This window comes from Strongylocentrotus purpuratus, unplaced genomic scaffold, assembly GCF_000002235.5.
Source record: "Strongylocentrotus purpuratus isolate Spur 01 unplaced genomic scaffold, Spur_5.0 spur5_contig_868, whole genome shotgun sequence".
NCBI lineage: Eukaryota > Metazoa > Echinodermata > Echinoidea > Camarodonta > Strongylocentrotidae > Strongylocentrotus > Strongylocentrotus purpuratus.
The window spans coordinates 213,259-232,542 of record NW_022145577.1 but is presented as its reverse complement, the minus strand read 5'-3'; the positions used below and the strand labels follow the sequence as shown (position 1 = coordinate 232,542).

Here is a 19,284-nt window from a genome sequence, read left to right as displayed (position 1 = left end):
AGTGATACAGTACATACAGGTCTATGTGTATTTTTTTTTTTTTCTTCTTCTGTTAAATACAGCATAAATGTAGGCTTAAACGCTAGTTTCAATAAATATACAATAATTAAAATTCTCAATAGTTATAAATACACAATAAATAAAAATTACTCCTCATTACTGTCTTCGTCGAAATTAAAGGTTTTCGTCTCTACCTTCCCTCTTTTTTCCTTCCCGTGCACGTGATAATAAGTCTCGGTTACGACGGTCACTGACACCAGTTTTATACGTCCAATTTCTGTTGCTGCTCTGTTTAAACTAATCGTTACTTCCTCTAAGTCTGGTGTTGGTCTTGGGTCAGTTGGGGTCGGCTGTCGGTCATCAGTTGCGTCTGGGGTAGGTTGTCGATCGTCAGTATCCAGGGTTGGTTGTTGATCAGCGGTATCCGGGGTTGGTTGTTGATCGTCAGTATCCAGGGTTGGTTGTTGATCAGCGGTATCCGGGGTTGGTCGTCGATCGTCAGTATCCAGGGTTGGTTGTTGATCAGCGGTATCCGGGGTTGGTCGTCGATCGTCAGTATCCAGGGTTGGTCGTCGATCGTCAGTATCCAGGGTTGGTTGTTGATTGTCAAAAGAGTCAGAGAAATAGTCCCCTGGAGACAAAGATAATGTTTCGTACAAATATTTCAACGAAAGTACTGGCAGAGGGGTACTAGATCCTGAGTTAATATCCTTACTCTTCTGTCTTCTTTCCTTTTCTGCTTCTCTTGCCTTCTTAGCAATTCCTTCTCCTACTCGCTCCTCTTCCAACTTCCTTTTCCTTTCCTTCCCCTCTCTCAGGTTTTCTTGCTTCAACGTATAACGATCTGATGCCGCGGAGAAAGCCACTGCTAAAGTATCGCTTTTGGAGAGGTTATGAGTTCTCCTATAATGCCTACGGAATTTAATCCCCTCAGTGGTTTCATATGCGCAAGTCTCGCATTTCAGAGTTAGTTCACGTCCATGGGCCTCTTTCATGTGTCTGTTTAGCTCTGCCCGTGAAGTAAAACCAGCCTTGCATGTACTGCAAAGAAGTAACATCGTAAATCGTAAATCTGGAAGAGGTAGAAACACAGAAACAAAAACAAATTAGTCCCACATCCAATATTCATTTTAATCTCGGTATCGTCCTGGCACACGCCGAGTCCTAGCTGGATTATGACGTTTCAGCCAAGTCTCCAGAGGTGGACCATCATAACCCTTAAGTCTGTCTAAGTGCACTACTTTAGGCTTACATCTCTCACTTCGTTGTATTCGATATACCACATCAGAAAGCTTAGTGATAACTAAGTAAGGACCAGTCCACTTCATGGTTAGCTTAGGACACACTCCTCTCTTCCTCTCTATTCCATACAACCAAACCCAGTCACCAACTTTATAACTGGTGAGTCTAGTGTTCCTATCATACATCTTAGCTTGGCGTTCACCCGTCAAGCGAAGTTTATTTCGGGCTCTATCATGCACATCATGAAGTTTATCTCTCAGTTGCTCTGCATAATCTCCTATTTCACTTCCATTTTCCACAGATGAAGATCGCTCAACCAATATATCTACTGGCAATGAAAGTTCTCTTCCCAACATCATTATTGCCGGAGTTTCTCCCGTTGACTCCTGTACACTTGATCTGTAAGCTAACATGGCATGGGGAAGCAGCTCGTCCCAATCTCTCTGGTTCCTGTCCGGATCGATGAGGGTTCTCACCATGCCAATCAAGGTGCGGTTAAACTGTTCAATCATCCCATCACTCCTGGGATGAAGAGGACACGTACGCGTCTTCTTAATTCCTAGAAGTTTACATACTTCACTCATTAAGTTAGACTCAAAGTTTCTGCCCTGATCAGTGTGGAGCTCATTTGGGATTCCATATCTGCATACAAATTCCTCTACAAAGATATTAGCCACTGTCTTGGCTTCTTGGTTTGGCATAGCATAAGATTCAGTCCATTTAGTGAAATAGTCTCCAATGACCAACACATATCTATTTCCTTTATCTGTCTCGGGCAAAGGTCCCATAATATCCATAGCCACTCTCTCCATCGGGGCTCCAACTCTGTACTGTTGCAAAGGTGCTCTATTCTTCTTAGGTGGATTCTTGGACCGTGCACACACAGTGCATTTCCTAACCCAAGAGCGTACATCAGCGGCTAGTCCTACCCAGTAGAATCTACGTTGAAGTTTGTGTAACGTCTTGTTTACTCCTAGATGAGCTCCTGTTTTTGCATCGTGCAAATCAGCCAAGGCCACTGAGCGTAGGGACTTGGGGAGTACAGTTTTCCAGTTCACTTCCTTACCATCATCTGACTCCCATCTTCGAACTAGAATCTCATCTTTTATTTCCAGTAGCTCCCAGTTTATCCAATATGTCTTTACTGCTGAAGATAGCATAGACATTTCCTTCCACTCTGGCTTCAATTGAGACTTCTCTTTCCATTTCAACACAACACTGATATCACCATCTATTAATTGTGCTTTCCTTATTTCAGCAAAGGTGAAAGAAGGTGAAAGACTTATCGCTTCTACTCTCTCCTCAAGTCCAATCGCATCTCCATTAGTTGGTGTCTCCATTATTCATCATAACACGAATTCTGTATATAAAAAAAAAAATATATATATATACGAAATAACACCATAAAATATAACATGTCATAAGTAACTATAGTCTATGTATTAACTCAATCTATCTCTTATCATTGCAGACATCATCAAGCCTGCCGCACTGTGAACAGGGGCGTTGAGATAATCCATCGGCATTAGAATGAATTCGACCTGCTCTGTGCACTAACTTAAGGTAAGTCGATACTGGCTAACAACTTCCAGCCATCTGGCTACTTGACCTTCAGGATTCTTAAAGTTCATTAACCATCTCAAAGCTCCATGGTCTGTCCGAACCGTCACTTCTTGTCCATACAGATAATGTCGGAAGTGCTTCAAGAAAACCACAATAGCAAGCAGTTCTCTTCTAGTTACACAGTAGTTTTGCTCAGGTTTACTTAGTGTTCTGCTCGCATAGGCAACTACAACTTCATTTCCCTCTTGCTCTTGTGATAGGACGGCTCCGATTCCATACTTGCTAGCATCAGTATCCAAAATGAACGGTACTCCTAATTGTGGATATGCAAGGATTGGTGCAGTGATAAGATATTCTTTCATCGTCCTGAATGCAATCTCACATGCATCAGTCCAAATGAAAGGATGTTCTTTCTGGGTAAGGGCAGTGAGCGGTTTGACTACATCCGAGAACTTTTTCACGAATCGTCTGTAGTAAGAAGCTAAACCCAGAAAACTCCTTACATCTGTGGCATTGGTAGGTGTAGGCCAGGTCCTAACCACATCTGTTTTTGCAGGGTCCGTGCTAACTCCTCGTTCTGAAACAACATGTCCAAGGTAGAGAACTTCTCGTTGGAAGAGGTGACATTTTTTAGGCTTCAGTTTGAGTTTAGCTTCTCGGAGACGAATGAACACATCCTCTAACCTGTGTACCATTTCCTCAACAGTGGATCCAAACACAACAATGTCATCTAGATAGATGAGGAGGGTCTTCCATTGTAGTCCAACAAATATATTCTCCATTAGTCGTTCGAACGTTGATGGGGCATTACATAGCCCGAATGGCATAACTTCAAACTGAAATAATCCTCCGGGCACCACGAATGCCGACTTCAGTTTTGCATCTTCGTCGAGGGGTACCTGCCAATAACCGGCTGCCAAATCCAGTGTGCAAAAGTATTTTGCACCAGCTAAATAATCGATCGACTCATCAATCCGGGGAAGGGGAAAAGAGTCTTTCACCGTGTGCTTGTTCAGCTCTCGATAATCAATACAAAACCTCTTTGATCCATCCTTCTTTGGCACTAACACTACAGGCGAAGACCATGGGCTTGCTGAAGGTTTAATAATGCCTCTATCTAGCATATCTTGTACCTGTTTTTCCATCTCTTCCCTTTGGCCAATTGGGGAACGTCGTGGTCGCTGTCGGATTGGTGCTAGGCAAGTCGTATGAATGCTATGTCTCACTTTGTCTGTCTTGCCAATGTCATGATCACCCCGGGAGAACACATCCTGGTAGTCAGAAAGAAGTTTTGCAAGTTTTAGATAATCTGAGCTGTCATTATTCACCTTAGACTTCTCATATAAATCATGGAGAAATTCGGGAACTTGGGTAGCTACATCAATATCCACATTCACATCAATCTGTCTTGTAAGCAAGGTTCCTCCATCAGAGTTTGTACACTGAATGACATTACCATCCATTATCAGCTCACATTTGTCACAGTCTATTGTGCTCTTTGTGGCTAGTAACACATCCATATACCTAGTATGCCATCATTCTGAATGTTCGCTACCAAAAACTTGGTTGATAGATAAGCTTGTCCAATTTGCATATTCATAGTTGTAGTCCCAAAAACTCTCACTGGTGCACCATCAGCTTGCTGGAGTTTGATATTAGTGCATTGAAGATCAGTTTCCTCATCTTTTCTAATCCTATTATAGAACGTTTGTGACATTATAGTACTCATAGCTCCAGTATCAATGAGAAAACTAACTACGACTCCATTTATCCGAACTGCAATGTACATTCCTCTCCTTGCCTCATTTATTACGCAGACAGTTAAACTGGCTGCATTTACATCCTCGGACCTTGTTGAGTTGACCGTCCCCCGGTCCATCGGGATGGTCTGCTTCCGTTTCCCTGGGTCTGTTTAGGGCAGTATTTTGCCATATGACCATTCTCTCTACAATTGTAGCAAACTATTCCTACTGATTTGGATTTGTCCATGTTCATTTCCCTCATCATTTCCATCATCTCCCCAAGACTTGACTTTAACCCATCAATTTCCTTTCTCATCTTGTCTACAGGGATTGGTTCCACATTGCTTTCCATGCTACGAACATGACGAGCTGGTCGAGTACGTTCACGAGCCTTCTCAGCCTTGCCGAAAGACTCAGTTGCCAATCCTGCTCGGATAGCATCATCAAGCGTTATTGCATGGGCGCGGAAAATTCCTGCTCGAACTTCTACATCCTCGATAGCATCAGAAAAGTGCCCTCGTGCAAGCCTCTCTCGTGCATCTCTGCTTAACTCCGGGTATGCCAGACAAGTTAAATCTCTGATTGCCTGACCTAGCTCCTGTAAGCTCTCCTTTGGTTGACGACGCCTCGTCCTCAATTCCAATAAGAAATTCTCAGCATCCTCTCCTGGACCAAATCTACGCTCCAAATGTGACGCAAGTTCAGAATAAGTAAGCTCACGACCAATGGGAATATTGTTCAACACTTTCAGTGCTGCTCCTTGAAGTCTTGTGGCTAGAAATTGTCCAGCCTCCACATCATTCCATCTATTTAGCCTCATGCAGACATCAAAATGTCGGCGATAATCTGTCCATGGAATTCTGCCTGCAAACTTGTCTGGAAGAACATCTCTCATTCCAGAGTTTGAACCTTTTCGTCTCCTAGAGTCGGTGGATTGGTTACTCGCAACATAAAGCGGATGATTCTGGAAGTCAGTAGGTGTTAACACCTGGCGCCTCTCTCCAGGTATAGCATCTCCAAAGCCTGACATCTCAACAGCGATTTCCGGATCTCGCTCGTCTATTGCCCAGCGTCTTTGGACTTCTTTCTCATCATTGCCAGAGTCACCGGCTGCCATTTCTCCAGGTTGCTCACTAACAGGAGCATCCATCTCAATCTCGTAAATCCCTATTTGATTAATTTTGAGTAACCAAACAAAAATATCTGTCACCTTGTACCTTTACAATGTAAAAGGAGTAGAACTCCTTCTTAATATTTATTCACATTGAATATTCATTGTGCATGTTAAGTAGAGTACACTAACTAAATCTTAACTAAGTAACTATAGGTACACTATTACTCTTGGTATAGCTTGGTATGCACTTCTGGATGACTATTGATTCTGAACTCGAGTCCTTTATTTCACAGTAACGGCAGTACTCCTTTGACTGCCTTACTCGAATACAAACTAAACTATCGGCTCAACAGATCCTTGCTGTCTCTTGCTTAAGCTTTAGTCTTGACCCACTCGATTCAGACCTCAATACCAATTCTGCTAACTCATAACCACTTAAGCACAATCTACATAATTACATGTATGCCGTGCACTGCACACAGTAAAAGTCAGCTCATGGAATAGATTCAAGCAAAAGTTAGTCAGTGATCAGCCCTTCTCTTCAACCAGAGCCTTGCTCACGAGTGTCCGGCATCAATAACCCTCAGTGGATTTGTCGCCATCAACATCAAGCCATAGCATAACCATACTTAATATACAGTAACCCTACTTGTAAGTTAGTAACGTACTTAGTCTGGTTCACATTAGCTACTTAATGCTAAAGTTTATCTGTCATGTCTAAAACATCGTAAACAACTTGCTGGTACTTTTACTTGCCAATTCACCTCAAAAATTCACTGGAGGAATACTCATCTCCAATTATTTGCAAGTACAAAATTTCTCAAGAAAATGCGCCATTTTGTTCGAACGAAATCATCCCACTGCTGCCACCAAATGTGACGGAATAGGGGGGGGGGGGGTGGTGGTTAATAGATAATACAATAGAGGAAGGAAGAAGGGGGGTAAAGAGGAAGAGGGGTGGTGGTGTTGTAATTCCCCAGTGAGAGAGAAAGGGGGGGGGGGGGGGTGCTTGCATCGCTTGCCACCAAAATCAAGTCAACATTCACAACACAGTAAGCTGCCACCATCTAGTCTTTATTAAGAGCGCTAGATTCTCTTCTCTTTACAACTTGATGTTGTAAAGAGATTAATACCAGACCTGTTGGATCACACAATAAACGATATTTAAATGACTTAATTATTCACAAATCACAGCCTTCTCATTGGCTCATTTCGCACCTCTTGAATTCAACACAACGCACTAATGGTCAACCTTTGACCTGAACCCTGGGCTCTCGTAAACATTCGCGCTAGATTCAACTCGTGCCACGAGCAGCCTGGCTCATCTCCACACTGTTCCACACTTCAAGTAGCTTGTATTTCTTCATTTAGGTGAGTTAAAGCATCATCATAAGATCTGAATAATTCTGTCAGTACTCTGTAAGCATGATTTAATCCTAATATTTGTATCAGACTTGTACAGCTCAGATTCTCTAACGTTCTGCACAACACACTGCAAACATGTGACAGGGCACACTGGGTGTCCTGTACACGCAGTTAAAACACACACATTATTCGCACTCGTATCCTGGGGCACTTTCTCTCACGTCCTCTATCCCAATCCTCCCATAAGGTAGCGAGCAATCTAAAGGCACAATGACATGGATAAGTGTCTGAATAGAACCAGACAATGATTTCGTTCTTCAAGTTCTCAATCGCGCTATCTAAAGAAGATGTAAAAGTACCAATCACCATTCACACTTGACTAACTACTGTAACTAATGTGTAACCAGACATGTATTACTGTAACTTATAAGAATGAATCTGTCAGCCTAATTGTTCAGGTGAACAAATAACAAGTAACACTTTATTAATGGATTTCAATTAACAGTGAGGCTTTCATGCCTAATTCAACGTTGACGTAATTCAACTCGAAAATGTATGCAATGCAATTACTAAGTATAAGAGTTCAAATGTACATTATATACAGATGTGTTGTCACTTTTGTCAGACAACCAATCATTTACCTAAGTGATACTAACTTAATTGTATAGACTATAATAGTAGATGCAGTATTATGTTAAAGAGTTCTATAGGGACAGGTTTAAGATGTTACAATAATAGATCATTAGCAACTGAATTCTATTCCAAAGTGTACCTTTTCTTTCCTACTAAAACATGAGAAAGTAATTCTATTCCGGGCACAACATAGCCACTTCATCTTACGGTCAATCTAGGCTGACCAGCAGCCATCCAATAATTACTTCATTCCAAGTTCAAGTACAAATACTTAACTGCCTTCCTTCTTATTGCCTAGGCATAATCAACTTATGGTATTCGGATTCACCGCTCAACGGGTATTTTACTTACTGGTCTATCCACCCCTAATCTCGTCATGGCAGCTCACTCTGTCGGCATAACCATGCGATCTTTAATCCTTAGGTCTTTACAATAGGTTATAGCCTCAAATTTCCAATTCCTATCCTATTGCTAACTTCCAGAATTACTAATCAGTTCTAAACGTACTTTAATCTTAAGACAACCGGTTTGTCTAGGGATTCGTTCCTTGCTCTCTGTAATTCAGTGCTTATTAAGGGATCATTATCAATAAGTGTTACTAAGATAAAATATACATGTAAGTTACAGCTCCATAAATACATAAGCTACTTATATTAATTTGTACATCATTAATTGTTGAATTGTGAATCTATTTACAAGTGACTAAATCTTATGCAAGTAATAGCATCAGATCGTATTTACTTTGTTCATAAATATGACGAATATATTTAAAGTACAACTATATAGAATACAATTATTAAATATACAAATGTTCAATATATATAAGTTACAACTGCTTTACATGTAGATAGATATATTCTTAAACTACTAGGTACAGGTGACAGACTAAGTTACTGAGGCCCTCAGCCTCGTCCTCCAGAAATTCATATTACTAGTAATGTATTAGGTCACACAGCAGATATGGTCTATAGTCTAGAGTAAAAATCGATAATAAAAGAGAAAATGTTCCAATGACCAATTAAATAATCAGTCCTCCATTGAATAATAAGCAGTAGCACTAATATTCAATATCTCACAAATAGATAAAAGTTTGTACATGTATAAACATTCTTAGAACTACTTGTCACAGAAACCAGATTGGAATTGGTTAGACCTTTAGGTATACCCGCAAAGGATCAGTTAGTCAAACTATCCAGCGACCTGAAGTACACCTAATTTCAGCGTAGCTAATGATTTATTAGCTACAAAGAGTAAAATCTCTCAACCAAAAGTAATAAATAAAGGGAATATGTTCACCACTTCCAATGCTCATTTCTTAACAGTGACTGTGATATCTGAACTGACATCTCTGTAATGCAATATAATTGTAAAGACATTTTATTAAGTGTTGCATTATTCAATAAATAATTACTGGCACAGTAATATAAAATCCAAGAATTCATGTCCATTTTGTGTATTCTGTTTCAGTTCCAAGCATACATATTGATAACTATTATCTGATAAATGAATACCAATATAACAAGCTTCCATATACACAGCAGTCATACTAATCATATGCACAATACCAATTTGGCTAGTTTTGGGCCATCCCATTTTGGCTAGTTTTGGGCCATCCCATTTTGGCTAGATTTTGGCCAATCTGCTTCTGGCCTGTATTCGATTCGGCCTTAAAAACCATGAAAATACACATTTAACTCTAAAATAAACATTAAAACATCAATTTTGGTACAAAGTCCAATAGATTGATCAACATTTGTTGTTGGTGCAATGCAAATCAGCTAATCTGCATATGAATAGCAATGGGCGGAAACGAAAGGAATAATTACCGTAAATCTCGGTTCAACAAGGTTCACAGACAGGTCAGTTTCACAGCGCATCTAATGCCAAAGTGTACAGCCTAGCCACATCGATCAAACTCGGCTATCACATATCAGCGCACTACCATGCGCTATGCGCGTATGCTTTAACCACGCGAATATGTACGCACATGAATATTCATAAATCTTCGCAATAACTATTTCAAAGTAAGTGCGATTACATCAAATAATTTGTAACCTTTATACAAAGAGAAATATATTGATCAAAATAAAGTAAGAGCCTTATTCCGAGAGTACAGACATTTAGAATAATGGTAAGTCAGCCTGACAGTATAACTCAGCAATTTAACAAGTGAAATAGACAAAAATATATGAAAAGATCGAAAAATCAGTCCCACATATATATTTTGGTGTTTCAAGTCAGTTTTATAAAAATGAACAAGTTAGATTTTACGCTGACCGTCACAATATTTTACATGATACACATATTACAATGTAAAACAATTCTTTGTAAATCATTATCACAGAAAAGAAAATTAGTTACATGTGAGTAAGTGATCGAGTTATTTAACAGCTTTTACAAGAAGACGAATAGGCTAGGCCTAGATTTATTTTATAGTGAAATATGACGAAACCTATGTGGCGCGATTTTTTCTCCAAATTTTCTCACAATTTGGGCCCCCTCTTTGGTCCCCCTCCCTTTGATACCAACTGGATCGCCCCTGCCTCTGATAATTGCCCTCATTCAAATATAAAATGTGCTTCTTTTAATATGAGAAGTGCCCCTTTTGTTCTATATATATTATCAGCTCAATTAAAAAAAAAATTACTGCTTTTTTTAAAGGCCTACCCTTTGGAATACTGATTATATGTTGGTCATTTCTGAAGAAAAAAAAAAGAAGATCAAATACAATTTTACTTTCGACCAATCAGATTTCAGTCAACTGAGGCCAGTGTTCAAGAGTTTGATAACGTACTTGAGGGGGAAGATTGATCTTACATATTAGTTTCCTCCTGCCATATAGATTTAATACTATATCTCTGAATTAAAAATAACTTTGAATAATTATTTTAAAAACCACCAGGCTAAAATAAATGCCTAAAACTAAATGATTTCAAACTTCAAATCATCCTGCAATGTTTCGCTCCCCCTTCTACATTAATGGAATAGCCTGTCGATGTCGTAAAGAGTTGCGTAACCTCTTACATCATCGTGATCAGTAGCCGTGACTCGGTGTTTGATAGAGTGAAATTTCAATGTGAGTGATCAGTTTGCTTCAGAAATTCATTTTCAAAAGGACAATACTTGGATCGTTGATCAGCAGTGTGCCTTTAGTATATCGTCATATTACTAAGAAAGGTAGGTCGTCATGAAAGCCAGTATTAACACAACATTGAACAGGATTCTATAAATAAATTGTTACACGTAGATACCATGATATGGCTGTGTTGGCCGTCTTTTGTGCCGTAGCCCTTACGGGCTATGTGAAAGCCGATCGCGAGTGGAGGCGGAATGTGTCTGTGCGCCTAGGCATATATCTATTGTCCTTGACACAGAAATGAGCCTCAGGCCTCATGAGTAAGGATTGCTAGTTAATCTGTCCTTTTGGTTAATAAATAATATAAAAAAGATGGGTTTATGAAATCATTCATTCAGTGTGGAGGCATATGTGCTGTCACACAGTAAGCAGATGATTATTTAACTCCGGGAAGCTCCAACACCGGCGCCGCAGGCGTCTGAGCTTCGGGTGGTTTCGTTGTTTCCTCGTGAGGGCTAGTAAAACAGCCGATTGGGTGATATTATTGTTAAATCTACAAAGGGAGTACTTACAATTTTTACATCATTGTGTGCAAGACTCCTCGGGGCTCAACTCCAATCACTTGAATGTATAATTTGATGAAGTCTTTGATGGGAAAAAAAAGGTTAATTCGGGATACTACACCAACGATTCTTCCATGTCGCAGCGTTGATTCAAAATAGCGATGAGAAGGTACGCATGCGCGGCAGTGGCGAAGAAAATATGAATATTCATGCTATCGAGCGCCGATCGCTGGAAATCGCTGAATATGCACGACTCGAACAAACAGCCCTTCTCAACCTCGTGCATATTCAGCGATTTTGAGCGATCGGCCTCATGCATATTCAGCGATTTCGAGCGATCGGCGCTCGATAGCATATTTTCTTCGCCACTGCCGCGCATGCGTACCTTCTCATCGCTATTTTGAATCAACGCTGCGACATGGAAGAATCGTTGGTGTAGTACCCCGAATTAACCTTTTTTTCCCATCAAAGACTTCTTCAAATTATACATTCAAGTGATTGGAGTTGAGCCCTGAGGAGTCTTGCACACAATGATGTAAAAATTGTAAGTACTCCCTTTGTAGATTTAACAATAATATCACCCAATCGGCTGTTTTACTAGCCCTCACGAGAAAACAACGAAACCACCCGAAGCTCCGACGCCTGTGGCGCCGGTGTTAGAGCTTCCCGGAGTTAATGATTATTCAGAGTGGGAAGAGAACGTCGCGTTGATGCCTAGACTAGACTCTAATCTTATTGAATTCAAAAAAAAAAAAGTAAAAGTAAAATTAGAGTGGAAAGAGAACGTGAATGCCTAAAGCCAATCCATTAGGGATTTAGACATTAGCATTTTCTTTCCACTTTCAGTAATAAGTAATGCCTAATGGCAATACATTTTACAAAAATATTAGAAGCTTGTGTGCTGTGTGGAGTGAGCAGGTACTAGTAGATCTAGACTTGTATTTTATCTTAAAGATTTTTTTATTTTGAATGATACACATGCAGGAAAAAATGTTTTGTGGTTGTGGTTGAGGCCTTCATGGTTATCTTGCAGTGGCACAGACTTTGTATGTGATGAATGTAATTCATAGTTCAGTGACTGTCTATTTCCTACAGATTTATATCAAGAACATCGATGGTCCTCTCCAGATCACGGAGCCTTGTCTCTCTTCTTCTTGGTGTCTCCAGACCTCTCTGTTTCTCCTGTACCTCAAGGGTTTTAGGGTCCATTCATCGTTCCCTGACCGGCTCAGCAGATGACACCATGGCTGTTGATACAAATGGCATCAATGTTGCAGCTATGAGGAAATCATACAAGGTCAGTTAAAGGTATAGACCGGTAGTGTTTTTACTTACACATGTATATATGCACCTGCACAACAAGAACAACAAGTTAAAATGTGGAATAACAGGACATGTGAAAGTCTCCACATATACACACAAAACCAGCGCGATTATCTTCATCACCATGAAGCGGCACTTAACTGGAAGAAGAAGAAGAAATGGTAAAATTGCGGTCCAAGGGTTTGGGTGCAAAATATGCATTCAATATTGTTTAAATATTGCCTTCAGAGGTTTAGATGGCAATACTTCAACCTAAATTTGCAAAAAAGCAGAAATATATGCCCAAATGTTCAATTTTGATTGAAGTGCATATTTTGCGATATCTATCCAGGCCGGATCGAAATTATAATTTACCAAATATACCATTTAGTAGGCGGTTTCCCGGCAAAATTTGTATCATCACGTATTAGTCAAAACAGATTCTTTCACATGATTGGTAATAAGAGCTTCCATTTCATTTGTTAAAAGGGTGGCATTTCCAAAACTGGTCTATACCTTTAAGATCATACTCATAGGTATGAAATTCAAACAAAATACCATCTTCATTTGCTCAAACCAGTTTGAGCTTTGGATACCAGACCTATCAGTGCTTCCTCCAGAAATGTGTCTTCCCTAGCTTGGTAATAATAATAATATAATAATAGGCATTTCTATAGTGCCGTCTATCTAGAAATTCTATTCCGAGGCCCACTAATTATTACCCCGGCTTTAGCCTAGCTGCCATTACAGCGCTCCTGCATTTCAAGGAATAAATTCCTTCCGGGTACCCACTTACCTCACCTGGGTTGAGTGCGGCAAATTAAGATTAATGCCTTGCTAAAGGACATTAGTGCCGTCTTGGTGATCGAACCACGAACTTTGAATTTCAAGTCAAAGAGCTTAAACCACTCGACTGACACTTCTACATCTACATCTGAAGGGTCTTGTCATGGATCTTCTGTGTTTGTAATTTGTTATGGGAAATGATTCTTCCAAAGGAATGGCAGAGAGACCTCTGACTGTCACTTAGTAATATTAGTTAGAATATACCTGTATAATTTATGCAGTTTCTTCACATTTGCCAGAAGATTTAGAGGCTGTCTGTACTAGTTTGGCTAGGAGGGATTAGACCACCCAGGGTAGTCAATGACAGGTGGCTATCTCATCAACTCAGCTCTCAATTAACATAAGAAAAAGAGGATCATGGGGGACCAATGGTAACCGATTAGGCATTGTTTTCTTTATAGAGGGAGCAAGTAGTTCAGTGTGGCTTTAATAAGAATTTCATATTATGGTCATGTGAGTCATTGTGTTATGGCTGTTTTTCTTTCTTTGTATCTGTGTTTAGGCTGGACACCAGGCATTCACTGAAGATGATCTGAATTCCAAGGATCCAATGATGCAGTTCACAGCTTGGTTCAAGGAAGCTTGTGAAGCTACACAGAACTCCAAGACAGAAGCTAATGCAATGACAATCGCCACTGCTACAAAGTGAGTTCTTTCGTGCTCCACCATACACTATGAACATGACTGACAATGAGAGCGGACAAAATATACAGTTCCTCAGGTAGACAAAGGAACATCCCTTACTGCTATTATGTAAAAATGTGTAGAACAGGTGTCACATGCATATTCACCTTTTTACATAATAGCTGTGAAGGGATGTTCCTTTGTCAGTCATGTTCATAGTGATAAGGCCTAAGAAAAAGAAGATGTTTGTATTGCCCTTTAGGTGCCAACACATGATTCTTTTTTTAAATAATTTATTTCCCTCTCTCTTTGGGCCAATATTTCTCAATTTTGAATGCTTTAATACATATTTTGTTAATCATTGAACATTTTTTTCTCTAAAAAATGGTTAAAAAAAGAAAAGCCGACCGTAGATTTCAAGATTTTTGAGTCGATTGTAAAGGGCAATACAACATCCTATTTTTTAGGTGTAATAACGACAATGAGAATAGTAATAGAATTCTATTCCTGTACAATGCATGGTTGTATGGCACATGCTCAAGTCACAATAGTTTAGCGGTAGAAATATCCTACATTAACCAGATTTTTGTCTTCATCCTGTACAAAACACTATATCTAACTCTAACCCTAAACTGTTTCTGCTCTGTGACCAAACAATCATGGTGATGTCAAGGGCTCCAGCTTTAGAAACTGTTATCAGCAAGGAGTGTATTGGACCTAAGACCTTCACATCTTCTATCAATTTATAATTTACCATTCAACTATGACACCTCTACCGGTACATTGAAACATAGTGGGGGGAGCGAACCTTCGCTCATGCTGGGCCTTCATTATGGAATACTCTCCCTCAATGGATTAAAAATAGCAGTTCTGGTGAATTGTTCAAAAACAATCTTAAGAAATATCTGTTTAATTTAGCTATACATTATTATTATTATTATTATTATTAGGCATTTAGCTACGCTATTCATAGTACACTATATCACAGCGCTTACAATAATAACCACAAATCATAACATAACATAACATTGAACAAACAAACAAAATAGCGAATCAAGTAGGAAATAAATAGGTTTTAAGGAGTTTCTTAAAAACATCCACTGATGCAGCAGCTTTGATACTGGAGGGAAGTTTATTCCACTCCTTAGCTGCTGCAACAGTGAATGTGCGATCTCCTGCCTTACTACGAGCCACATGAAATGTCAGTCGAAATGGGTCTGCATTGGAGCGAAGGTTTGTACGTACAGGTTGATACAACTCAAGACAGTCACTAAAATACTCTGGTGCCTGATCATGAAAAAATTTGTATACAAATAAAAGAATCTTAAAAACAATCCTCTGTTTGATTGGCAACCAATGAAGGGATGTTAGTAGAGGCATGGCATCGTGACGACGGTCTAAACGAAAAATAATACGAGCAGCCCATGTAATTGATTACCATTACCTTTCATGTCTGTACCTTTCCTATTGCACTTTTGTATATATTATGTATCATGTATTTCATCCTTTGTACAAGCTGCGCCTTGAGCATTTGATTGTCAAGTGGATTTGGCGCCATACAAATCTTATGTATTATTATTATTATTATTATTGAGAGTTTAATGGACATGATTTATGTTTGTTATGACTTTTTTTTCCTACAGAGATGGTAGGCCTTCTGCCAGAATGGTGCTGTTGAAGGGCTATGATGAAACAGGATTCAGATTCTATACCAACTATGAGAGCAGAAAAGGCAGAGAATTGGTGAGTAGTTTTTGCTTTTCCGACGACAGGAGTGGCAGCAGCAGCCATGTCAATATTTCAGGAAATACTCTCTTTTCAAAAGTATGTGCTTGATTTCCTTGAAATGCATTTTATATTTTTATATTCAAGTGTATATTCAAAGGTCTAAGTGATGGCTCGATTGAGGTCAAGTGAATTAAAAAATGTATCTTATTACTGAAACTATTGTAAAGTTTTATAATTTTATAATTCTTAGTTTCTTATCCGTATTTCAAAAGTTTTTTTTCAAAGTCCATCATGTGTAAGTATCATGTCTTTGATTTGACTTGGGTTTTGTACATGATTATGTTTTCCTTATAGGCTGAGAACCCTTTTGCAGCTCTTGTCTTTTACTGGGACTTCCAGAGCAGATCAGTGAGTATCATTCTATTGTGAATATCAATCACATTCATATTCAGTCAAATCTTATAATGGCCACCTGCCTGTAGTGCTCACTACTTGAAGGGTGATTCTATGCAATGACAATGTATGACACTTTAATTCTTTAAAGGGACTTGGTAACATTGTTCAGATGAGAGAAAATGGTGCTTTAAAGGTTAAAGATTTAATCTGAAAGATTGGATGAAAACGAACCATTATCAATGATAATAAATGGAAAAAACTGATCTGATCGATTCCTTAATTCTCCAAACTATATTATTACAATTTGATGATTACATTTTAGGTGAATGTAAATCGTCACAAAGCAATAAATTGGCTATATATACCATTCCAGATATTTAAGTGTTGAAACATTTTTTTAAATGTTGGGAAAATTCAAAAATGGTTGGCAGAATTTACTGTTAACTTATAGAGGGTGTTGCATAGTGACGTCTTCAAAGAAAACCATAGATATCTTGGTGGTTTGAGAATTTTTTAAAAGAATGTTTGCCTGTTAGAGGGTAAGTCCAGTAGAAGGAATATAATAAGTATCATTTCATACAAAAATTTCACAGTTTTTTCATCAACCTTCAACAATGTTGCCGAGTCACTTTAATCTTGTCTAAAAATGAAAAAGCTCTTGATATGAAAGTTGATAAATGGTTCTTTTGGTATCACTACCATTTGTCACTTCATGGTCATATCGGGAGATTTTAATTGTAATATAATAAATGACTCAATCACATGTATGTAATAGATGACTTATTTCACAGTATCGATATGTTGTAGAAAGAAAGAAGCTGTTTGTTCTTGTGGCCACTTTTACAATTGTAGTTGTATCCAACAATTAAGAAAGTTTCAAAAGGTTTTTATTTTTATTTTTTAACCCATTCAACTTCTACTAACTAATGCTTTAAATGGGAAGGTATTAACTCATCTTGATCACCAAAATTGTCTTAATTTATTCTATATTATAATAATCATTATGATAGTACCATTTATAAAGCACTTAATACCGGTACTTATTTTTTCTAAGCGCTGTACAATTATTACAAAGGCATTAGCCAAGCTACCCTATTAGGGCACTTCAGCATTTAAGGACTTCTTTCCACCAGGTACCCATTTACATCACCTGGGCGGAGAGTTACAAATGTAGATTAATGTCTTTTCAAAGGTCATTAGTGCCATGATAGGATAGTGTATGTGAATGAATCCGATTACCGGGGTAATCCGGGGTTGACAATATCTGTAAAGCGCTTAGAGATGGTATTCCGCATTAAGCGCTATATAAATCCAGATTATTATTATTATTACTTCTTGTTTCCTTCTAGATTCGTATTGAGGGTCCTGTTGTAAAGCTGGCAGCTGAAGAGTCGTCCGAGTACTTCCATTCCCGCCCCAAGACCAGTCAGATTGGTGCTGTAGTTAGTAATCAGAGTACACCCATAGAGGACAGACATGTAAGTCACATATAGGTCCATTGTTAATGTCTACGAATCAAGCACAGGAAGCATTGTTATTTCATAGCAATCATTTACCTTGTTTTGCTGTCCATGTTTAATAGAGAGAACATGCAGAGTTTAAGACAATAATGGATCTTCAAGTGTATTCATGTAGATTTTATCTTCATACAAGCGTATACTAATTTGTGTTAATAACCAAGCTCCTAATGAACGACCAGAATTTGCACTCCGATTTATGCAGCAGTAAGTGTCAACCTCGTGTAATAGTTTTTATCATGAAATCAATTACTATATTTATCTTATTTTCATTTTTTTAAATACATTTGCTAAAGAGTAACAGTAAATTTGTACAGAATAAAGATGTTGAACCTCATTGATCCAAGACAGGTAAAACTTCACCTGTATCAATTAATACCAGAGAATAAAGATGTTATTTATGTTAGAGACATCAGTAGAGATTTAGACATGTATTTTCATATAAACTAGCTCGTAAGAGTAGGTCAGAATTATTTTAAAAAAAAATATTTATTGAAAAGGTTTGTATTAAATAAGTGGAAAATACTAATGCTGGTATAGAGGCTCATAGAAGAGGCGATCAGTAAGCAGCAATATAAAATCAGAAGCATACTTGATACTGATTACAAAAGTCGTTTTTACGTAGCAATGGGAAGGCAATCTGGATATTTTGAAATGAATTACTTTTCTTATTTTCTTGTGTTTCTTTCTGACAGATTCTGACTAAGAAAGACGCTGAACTGAAAGAACAATATAAAGATGAGAGCAGTGTTATTCCCAGACCTGACTATTGGTATGTAATATGAAGGAAAAAAAATAGAAACTCAAACTCATTACCATATTGTTGTGGCTTTTTCAAAGGATAGAACTTAGTTAATGGTAATCTGAATGTTTATTGACAGAAAGGACTGGAATTGTGTTAGGGTAGGCATCTGCCTAATGATTATGCTACTAAAATCCAAGTTATGGAAAGTCTTATTTAATATTTTAGTAGTGGATTTAAGTTGATTAACATGACTTTCCCTTTCTATTGTTTTGTGTCAGTCTCTGAAATGCTCCCTCTCTCTCTCTCTCTCTCTTTCTCTCTCTCTCTCTCTCTCTCTCTCTCTCTCTCTCTCTCTGTTCCCTTTCCCCTATCTATCTCTATATTTTGTATTATAGTGTTTAAGTGAAGCTTCTGCTTTGTATTAGTGTAATTTGATTAATTATGCACTATTCATATCTTTGTGTTCACTTTTCTCTGACTATTTTATTCCAGGGGTGGTTTCAAAGTGATCCCTGATGTTATAGAATTCTGGCAAGGGCAGAGCAACAGACTCCATGACAGGATTGTATTTCGTAAGCCCAGAGAAGCAGAAAATATTGATGGAAAGTTGGTTCACCAAGGAGAGAATGGCTGGGTCTACGAGCGTCTTTCACCTTGAGAAAGCCAGTTTCAACTGATGGTGAATTTTCTGCTCCTCTACAATTCAGAACAAATGTAGGCAAATATTAAAGGAATCGTTTAACAATGTTAAATCTGAGATGCATGGCCCTACGTGTTATCAGTGTCTGTGATATGGTGTTATATTGAAGCCCTAAACAAAATTGAGCT

The 19,284-nt window shown here is 38.5% G+C and overlaps 2 protein-coding genes and 1 long non-coding RNA gene across 3 annotated transcripts; 1 reads left to right on the top strand and 2 right to left on the bottom strand.

Moving 5' to 3' along the window:
* Window positions 1–52: 52 nt before the first annotated feature.
* LOC100888072 lies at window positions 53–1,731 on the bottom strand. Its single transcript, XM_030975957.1, has 2 exons — window positions 1,253–1,731; window positions 53–1,072 (listed from the first exon to the last, which is right to left on the bottom strand). Exons 1-2 carry the CDS (start codon window positions 1,719–1,721, stop codon window positions 147–149), a joined length of 1,395 nt encoding a protein of 464 aa, XP_030831817.1. The 5' UTR covers window positions 1,722–1,731; the 3' UTR covers window positions 53–146.
* A 5,748-nt stretch (window positions 1,732–7,479) lies between these two features.
* Window positions 7,480–9,945, bottom strand: LOC115920338. Its single transcript, XR_004062352.1, has 2 exons — window positions 9,486–9,945; window positions 7,480–8,631 (listed from the first exon to the last, which is right to left on the bottom strand). It is a non-coding gene; the product is annotated as an uncharacterized LOC115920338 (long non-coding RNA).
* A 724-nt stretch (window positions 9,946–10,669) lies between these two features.
* On the top strand, window positions 10,670–19,284 carry LOC115918383 (pyridoxine-5'-phosphate oxidase-like). The gene is made up of 8 exons (XM_030975949.1): window positions 10,670–10,836; window positions 12,394–12,595; window positions 13,949–14,091; window positions 15,714–15,813; window positions 16,153–16,206; window positions 17,544–17,672; window positions 18,407–18,483; window positions 18,949–19,284. Exons 2-8 carry the CDS (start codon window positions 12,413–12,415, stop codon window positions 19,112–19,114), a joined length of 852 nt encoding a protein of 283 aa, XP_030831809.1. The 5' UTR covers window positions 10,670–10,836; window positions 12,394–12,412; the 3' UTR covers window positions 19,115–19,284.